Below are 9199 nucleotides of genomic sequence, written 5' to 3' on the forward strand. Positions count from 1 at the left end.
TTCCAGCCAATCACACATACATCACAGCACCTTATCTGCCTGACATAATCTACTGGGCATAATCAGGAAGCATATTTAAGACATGCCATGTTTATGGTACACTTTTCGTCTTTTCAGTTTGAACTAAAGCCACGAATATTTAGGTTTGCTCTAGTATATAGGTGCCCAGATCAGCACTGGCAGCCACGACAAAATGACTGGAAGATGGTGATAAACTTGTCCACACTGACACCTTGAGGAATAAAAGTAGAGGTGCTTGTCCCACCTGTGATATGAATCACAAACATATACAAGCACAAACAAACTAAAGCAAGTGGCGAGCTGAAGTGTTCACACTGGAGACACGGTCAGCATTTCCTGTTAACATTTTTGTGGGCTGCACTGGTTTCCTGTTATTCTCTTATAAGCCATGTGTTTTTCACCACGATTCTCAGCTCTCATTCAAAGTGATAGTTGTGTTTTACATTGTGTAACCTTTCGCAGTCTGGTAGATTAATGTTAGCATTGCACATAATCACACTAAAGAAGAGCAGATTAACCTTTCCTGCCCCGCAACATTATTTCTCTGAATTCCAGCTACATGAATACTTCTAAAATGTGCCATCAAGTTCAAATATGACATTTGTGTTTTTAACGTCAGTTGAGATGAAGTACGCTATGGTTTTTGCACTGCCGTGTAAACAAAGTGTTCAAGGCTCCCGTTGAAAAAAGAAAGCAGCATTTATTCATGATTTTTATTTCTGCCAATAAATAAAAGTCAATTCTTTGCACTTTCACAGAAATGAAAAATATCATTTTTAACTGAATGAATGTGAACACTCACATAAAAAAAGACCAAAGAACAGAAGTTTGTTTTTGTTAAAGATGACTGACTTGCAAAAAAAAAAAAAAAAAAAAAAACACGAGTAAGGTTGAAATGCAGTTTTTTTCCATTATCTTCATACAAACAAGCTTCTTTTTGTATATTTAGAACAATGATGTTGAGATGACATTAGATTTTTAATTATTTTGTTGTTGTTTTTTACAGTAACAACACCCCACAGTTGCACAAAACAAACCAAAAAGCATTGAAACGACACTGACTCAGTGTGTGTGTTTGTGAGTGCACACACATAAGAACGTGCAGAATAATGTCGGACAGAGCATGACCTCACATACAGTCTGAACCAAACACAGGCACGCTGGAGAAACAAATTCATACAAATTCACACATAAAGACATTTACGGTTCTCCAAAAGGGCTCCTGTGTTTCCTTTTTCCCCCCCCAAATGATGATTGCACACGATAAACACAGGCCAGCACGTCAAACATACTTTGCTGTGGCTTCATACAGCTCTTACTGTATTTGGATTTAAGTAAAAATTAAGTCCTACAAAAATACTTTTTTTTTTTGCTGTGTAAACTTTTGCAACCAAAGGCACTGTCTTCCCTTTGCACTTTTCTCCCTTAAAATTGACCCAGCCTCATGCTGCGAAGCTCCGACTCTAACCGTGTTCACGCCTTCGCCCTTCAGCTAGCGCCGAGTATAGCCTCATTATACGTTACAGTTGTACTTTGATGTTATCATCAAACCAACTCGATGCATCTCACAGCAGCGCAGTAGCGTTGCACAACTGAAAACTGTGTTTTGCTGGCTTCATATAATGTGCTCAGCTCATTTGCTACAAAAACAATGCATCCCATGAAAATTCTGCCCTTAGATTTTAAAAAATGTAAATAAATTACTGCCTATCAATGCTCCCCCTCAGCCTCCTATTAGATGCACCTATGGTATCCTCCTTCAGTTATCACATTCACAAGATTTTCAGAACTTGACCTCTGACCTTAGAAGAGGTCAGTTATCACCTATGGCATCAATTTGAAATTCCTAAGTTGCCTCGTGTTCACAAAGTTGGGTGTCCACACCACCCCGGTTACCCCCGTCAACCCCATCAGCCTTTTATGGCACTGTTGCAGTCTTCAGGGTTACCCAGCATAATTAAGTGTTAACAACTGTACACTGTGCATGGAAACACCAAGCAAGTGTTGATGGCAACAACATGAAACAAAAGAAAATGTTCCCTTTACAAACTGTTTAAATACACAGAGGCACGTTTGAACAAGTACAACTATGAAGACCAAAAAAAAAAAATCCTCACACCAGGGATTTATATTTTAAAAGACAAGCTGAGACAAATCCCACTAATCTGCCTGCTGTGCTGCCTAATGGAGCTGCTGTGCTTCTGTACGATGAGGCTACATCATGCTTTGAAACTGCTAAAATAAAGCAAGCAGCTAAAATGTTGTCAGAATAAACTGTTGGTATCATTTAATGGGCCATGCAAATGTTCCAGGTGTGAAAAAGCAGCAGGGTTTTCTCTGTAAGAGTTAGCAACATGAACATATTCTTCATGTCCGTGTATGAGGTATAACTGAACTGTCATTAGTATGCATTTTCAACAGAAAAATCCCTTTCATGCTTAACATAAACGTTGCACTTTTACAATGTGAAACAAATAAGCTGACCTACAATTAAAGGAACTACAATTAAAACTAAGCAAGCAGACTTTTTTTTTTAAAGCAGGCCAAAATTTCCAAAACTGCTGCAGCCGTGCTAGCATCACAACGAGCATGGTTTCCGTGCCCCCGCAGAGGTGGGATCTTTCAAACGTCGCACTACAGAAGCCTCTCTGATCATCACAGTTAGTCACAACACAACTGTGGCCACAAATGGCAGGCATGAAGGGGACATCAAAGATGAGACTGCAGCACACGCAGCATGGAGTTTTGAATTAAAGGGGACATGTTACTGCCACAACTACGCACGATTCAGAGTTTAAACCAAAAAAAAACAAAAAACTGGGCCTCGGTGAAGAACCTCAGCTCATCTGCTGTTCACCTCCTTTCACCTCCCTTTAAGCCAGCTTTCTTCTTCTGATTGGTTTTGCCCTTTGTAGACAGGAGGTTCGAGCAGCAGAGGGGTGGAGCAGCTGGCTATGAGACAACCAACATTAGGAATAGCTGCTCCCACTGATGTCATTCAGATTCAAGAGTAGGAAAAAGAGACAAAAAACACAGTTTGAAATTAAACATTAGGGCTTGAAAAGGGTTTGAAACTTTGGCCACGTTTCGTATCAGCATCCACCACTGTAACAGCACATATATGAAAGAAAATAAGGAGAGAACACAATAGGTCCTCTTTAAGGACTACACTGAACACACTTTATCCGTTTGTTCATGTCTAACCTCTGTGCTTCTTGTTAGCTTTGTTGAGAAAAACCATAACTGATAATGGCTTTGACTCATTAGTGTGCTTCCTCAGAAGATTGAGTGTCTAGACGTTTAGTTTAGCATAAGCAACACTGGAGAAAACATCTGCACAACCCAGAAGAAGGAGGGATGTGTCACTGTGGTTGGGGTCAACATTTAAATAAGAAAAACAAAAACACATCTTGTCTGCGTGGCTCCATCAGCTCAGTAGAATCACGAGTCACTCATTGATGAGTGAGTCTGGTTTCTCGTATCCAAACAGCCTGAAGTCAGGTTCGTACAGCTTGTACAGTTCCCTGCGTGCCTCTACTGGAACTGTGCTGAACCAGTCCGACTCCCAGCTGCTGGCTGTAAGGTTCCTGCTGGAGGTGGGAAACTCCACCACGTTGTCTACCCGCAGCAGTCGCAGCAAGTGCTCAGCATCTTCCTCTGCCGTCTCTAAGTGTCCCACAAAGTCATACTGAATTTGACATGGGTGACAAAGCCGATACACTTGCCGCCAGTGCTCATTGAAGGGCATGTCCTTCTCTGTCTGAGGGTCCAGGAGATACTGGATGAAGTGGGAGAAAGAGGGATGGATACCCAAAGAAAAGGCTTCATCCACAGAAGCAGGAGGCGTCGGCTGGTTGCCGTAGCGGCGCAGCATGACCTGCGCAAAGCGTCGGTAGAAGTCCTCATTGGGTAGCTCAAACTTATTCCGGTAGGCAGAAATGAGACGGACAAAAGGGTCGCGCACAAAGAGGAACTTGGTGTACTTCTTCAGCTTCACCTGGGAAAAATAAATTACAGTTTTCTTAACATTCAATTATTGAATACACACATGTGCATTTCAAAACTGTAAAGGTGAGAAAAAAAAAAAAAGAACAGAGCAGAGCAGAGAGCAGTATTCATCTTCCTGTGCTGCATCAATAATGTCTCTGTGAGAGATCAGTCATGCATCCCCATAACATTGAAGGGCCTTATATAAAACAGAATAAACATCTAACTGAGGTAGAAGGTTCAGAACACATTCCAGGTAGCTCGAAGCAAATTCATCAAAAGATAAAAAAATAAATCAACAGCATATTTACCAAGTTAAATTATATTTTTTTACTACCATACAGAGAACAAGAAGGTGGGAAATTTGGACAGACCTTCATGAGGTGCCTTGCAAACTTGCCATAACGTTTCCAGAACTTATTGAAGGTGAAGTGCATGCTGCTGTTGTGGACCAGGTCCCTGGGGATGGCCAGGGGGTCTCTCTGAGGAACGCCCTCCTGCAGCAGGCTTTCACTGAGAATTATCATGATGCGCTTCCAGTTACTGCACGCTACCTGAGAAGGGAAAGTTTATTGTCCACTCAGATGTCACAGTGAAACAGGCAGATACACACTGTCTATGAGCGTGTGACCACTGACAGGAGGGAACCATGTATGCCGTTGTTACATGTGCCTTATTAAGTTTTACAGGAGCATGTGTCTGCATACCTTGGGAACATAGCAGTAGATAATGCCATGCCTGTCATCCACGATTAGATGATCCAGCTCCTTGTTGGGAATGTCGTCAAATGAACGGTTTTTGCCATGAAATAAGATGCTGTCATTGGCGCACATCTCCTGAAGCAACCTCCGCCTCTGCTCCTATCGTTCCATTCGTGAAGCACAGGAAAATTAACAATTACCAACTGAGGTTATAAATACTTCATATTCAGACATTGCTCACTGACTGGGGAGCTTTTGCTCCTTCATTTACATATTTAGGGATATTAACCAAAATTATATCTACAGCAAGAAGTATCAACAGTATCAACCTCTGTGGATGCCTTTAAGGTTACTGCTGTCACACGTGATTATAGTTATAACAGGCTCTTTTTCTTTAATGCCAGTTTGAATTTCTTAAATCTGCGACTAGGTTAACACTGTCTCAATTAGAAGCTCTGCTCCTGTCAACTACTCACAGCCCAGAAATGTGAAGGTTCTGCTCATTAGTACAGATTTCCTCACTGGACTTTGTTAGATGACAGACATTTGGATGTGCTGGAGCAGGGAGAAGGCACACAGGTGGAAATAAGAACAACTTAAGTGACTCTATTTAAGTCATCTCATTGAAGAAGCAAGAAACCGGCACGCAGAATGATTCATTTTTTGTGCAGCAACTGTGCTTTTCCTGCTAAGACATCTCAAAATGCCAGCAGTAAAACTTTTAATCAACTAGTAAACATTTACTACTACTAACAACAATAAAAACTGAGTTAACCTGTCTGTCACGGAGCTCTGGAGCCAGTGGAGTCAGGTGAATCTTCCACTCCCGCCGCGGTATATATCGTTCCTCTGCTTTCTCTGACTGGTTGCTTGTGTCAGCCGGGGCAGCGTCAGTGGGCTCACCAGTTCCCGGCTCTAAGAACTGGTTAACAAAGGCATCGATGTCCGACAGGAAGGACGGGGCTCGAGAGGTCTGTGGCCTCTTCTGGGGAACGGGGTGTGGGACTTTGGGGCCCGGGGAGACAGGAGTGTGCAAATAGAAATGGGAGGCACCGACATCGTCCCAGTAGATGATGATCAGAAGGATCATAAAGGCCGAGCCCAGGACTACAAAAATGCGGAACATCCTGGACGTTCCCATGGTGACTGTTGCTTGCTACAGGGTCACCATGGCAACAGAGTCAAGGTCCAGGAGCGCTCTCTCTCTCTCTCCCTCTCTGTCTCACCATGGCGATAGATGCACGGAGTCTGTGGTAGCATCAGACTTATTGTGGTGCTGGTGCATTGCAGGAGCGCGCTGCACAAGAGAAGAAGGGGTCAAACATCAATAAACTCACCTCTGTGTCATACCTACACACACACAAACACACAGAAAGCATAGTCGTGTCTTTAATGTCCAGCTGGAGTACAGGGTTCCACACCTGTTCTGACACTAACACAGAAACAATAATTTATTAAATTAATTATTTTGTTGCTTTGCAAATTCAAAAAAGAAGTCTGGTTAAAAAGCACAGAACTGCAGTCTGGATGACAGAAGCTTTCTAATGATTTTACTTTCATACAGTGAAAAGATTCAAAGTATCTGACAAAAAAAAAATCTGACAATTTTTTTTTTAAATGCAACAATAAATCTTTCATAGGATAATCCCCTTCCTTTCGTCTCTCTTTTCACTGTTTTTCCACTTTTCCCCACATTTAAGCGAACCTACTAAAGCATACACGTTGATGCTAAAGTAAAATGACAACCTACTAAGGTATTCTGGTTCTCCTATTAGTAAGAACTTGAAATCTAAAGCAAACTCAAGCGAGCATGACAGTTTATTGAGTTTGCTTTTTTGACGAGGCGCGCACTCAATCTCTCTGTCAGTGCTCGGAGCTGACCTCACTCCCACTCCCTGCAGTAAAATCACGAGTGGTTGTCAAATATTTCCATTTTAGGAGGCTCTGCACGCCATAAAAGTTTTGCACTGCACAAGTATCCAGCTGTATCCATAGCAGCTTTCCAGCTGATTAGGGCACAGCACGTTAATAGTGAGTAATGAAGTAAAAGCCCACAGTGAAAAAGGTCAACACCAAATATTTTACATACCCGACCACGATGTAGTCTGCATGTACAAAACACACTGAAGCCCTATGTCTTCAAGTGATGCACAAAATGGGTTTGTTTCTATAGCTACAGGAAAAAAAACAGCCTGGAAGTGATGGAATACATAAAGGATCTGTCCTCCCCGTGACTTAATTCAGCCGCAATTCATGTGTTTTAATCCACCGCCAGTCTATCTGCTCCTTCATGTTCAGTTTAAAAGTCGCAGGGCGTTACTTTCCATTCCTACGCACGTCTAAAATTGGAGCTCTCTGCAACAGTCCTCATATTATTTCCTCTTTCCTGAAGCTAAGAGGGGTCCATTGACATGGAAAGTCATCATCAGCCTACTCGGCGGCCTGCAGATGGCACTTCTCTGTGCACAAACAAATTAACTGCTGTTCTATAATATACATCATAAGCCCAAATGCATTAAGTTCATCAGTCACTAAATGAGCGTACATTAATTCCGCTAAATAAGTACAGTTCTGACATGCTTCTTCTTTTTCCCCAATCAGTATTTCTGTCTCATAGCACTTTACTTCTGCTGCACCACATATCAGAGGCACACTTTCTGAAACCACAGCTACAGTACTTCTAGGTCTAGATCTGACACACAGAAATATATAAAGGTCTATCAAATAATTTAAAAAAAACTCACAACTGATCGAGCACATTAGAAAAAACCGTGCTGCCACAAAAAAGCACATAAATTAATAAGCCACACCGGGTTATCATCATTACTAAATAATAATAGAAGAAATAGCACTTAACTTTCTTTGTTTGATAATTTGTTAATTTTATATGTATTGTTATGTTATGTTTTCATATTCCTAGCTTGCCTACTTTCTAGTCATGTTACTCATATGCGTTGTTTTTGCTGTGAATTTTGTAAATGTTGTGATTTATTATTATTACTACTATTATTATTACTATTATTATTATTAGTTGAATAATTAATCCGCTGGATTTTCTTCATCTTCTTGCGCTGTATGTTTGTGTGGAATTTTTTTGGTGCATTTCAAACAGCACAACAAGAAATTCACATTCAAATTCACATTCATACGAGTACATTTACCAAATCTTTTCGATTGGATACTGAATGTCAAGGAGGCCACGATTTCCACATAAGAACTCACATATCGTTAGCTTCATAGCATAAGTGCCTAAGTCATTGACTTAGTCAAATGACTTAGGCAATTATGCTATGAAGCTAACGATATGAAGCTTATGCTATTTAAACTACCCAAATCTGTTCATTAATATTATATTTCCTTCATTTTTATGCCTAAACAAGTTGGTTAAGTCTAAGAAAACTTGTGAAAAATATGTGTGGTTATTTCTTTCATTCAAGTCAGCACTGTTATCCGTGGACAGGAGGCTGAAGCTTTGGATTTTAGACGGACTTATTGGAAACATTTCCTCTGAGCGATTTAAACAGTCGCTTCAAAACTCTTTCGCGTTTGTTTTATTTCTCGGCACGTCCCCGCCGGTGTAACCCCGCCGGTGTAAACCAAAGACAAAGCCGTGTGCCGGTAGACCGAGCGGCAGATAAATCACTCCGTCCTGTCCGCAGCCGCCTCCAGCGGATGCCAGACCGGACACAATGTAGCCTTTGACGCGAAAGCAGCTCCGCGGGAACGGGTTGTTCCTCGCGCCGGAAAGCTCTCCGCGAGGGGGTTTCGGTTAATTAAAGCGTCGCGTGCAGCTGTTTGTCCTTTATCGGGTTTTTTTCGTGGGAAATAATGAAGAGAAGCCAAAGGCGGGCTGATAGTGTGCCTAGCGGTGTGTCTTGGTGTTAAAGTAGTCCTCGGCGTTGGAGAAAAGGTCAGCGCAAAACTGTTTAGCTGCTTAATAAGAGCCGACACGTTGCGTTACTTTAAAGATTTCTATGTAACGACAGGAACGACGTGGGAAAAACACACATTTCTCACCTCGCTCTGTGTCCACTAGCTCCCAGCGCCGCGTCAGCTGAACCTGTCTGTGCTACCAGCCGCTTTTTCTTGTTTTGTCCTCTTGGAGGAGCGCGAGCACCCAAAGCACCGCGAGAGTTCACAAGCTGAGCTTTCTGCAGATTGAGCGCACGAAGGGAAAAATTCACTTTTCTGGGTCAGCTCCAGCATACCGTGTCTCTGCTCGGGGATGATTTATGGAGACAGCCTCTCCACCCTCCCTCCCAACCTCCCACAGGAGCAGAGTACTGAAAATAACATATTGTACCTGCAATCCTAAATGTCACCCTCCTCTCAAACACACGAAATAAGACCCTAAGAATGATCCTAAGTAAATGTGTTCGTGGGTACGTGTGATTATTTCCGTTGCCTCGGGCTGATGCGGTTAAAATCCAGTTATTTGTGAACTCTTTTCATCCTGTGACTTCCAACGTAGCAAGGAGCCCCCACAGAGC

At 42.1% G+C, this 9199-nt stretch overlaps 1 protein-coding gene across 1 annotated transcript; it reads right to left on the minus strand.

The window, feature by feature from the left end:
* Positions 1-720: 720 nt before the first annotated feature.
* chst12a (carbohydrate (chondroitin 4) sulfotransferase 12a) lies at positions 721-8852 on the minus strand. The gene is made up of 5 exons (XM_004560747.3): positions 8727-8852; positions 5485-6006; positions 4716-4868; positions 4383-4562; positions 721-4018 (listed from the first exon to the last, which is right to left on the minus strand). Exons 2-5 carry the CDS (start codon positions 5848-5850, stop codon positions 3470-3472), a joined length of 1248 nt encoding a protein of 415 aa, XP_004560804.1. The 5' UTR covers positions 5851-6006; positions 8727-8852; the 3' UTR covers positions 721-3469.
* Positions 8853-9199: the final 347 nt, after the last annotated feature.

The sequence above is a fragment of the Maylandia zebra genome, linkage group LG4 (assembly GCF_041146795.1).
Source record: "Maylandia zebra isolate NMK-2024a linkage group LG4, Mzebra_GT3a, whole genome shotgun sequence".
NCBI lineage: Eukaryota > Metazoa > Chordata > Actinopteri > Cichliformes > Cichlidae > Maylandia > Maylandia zebra.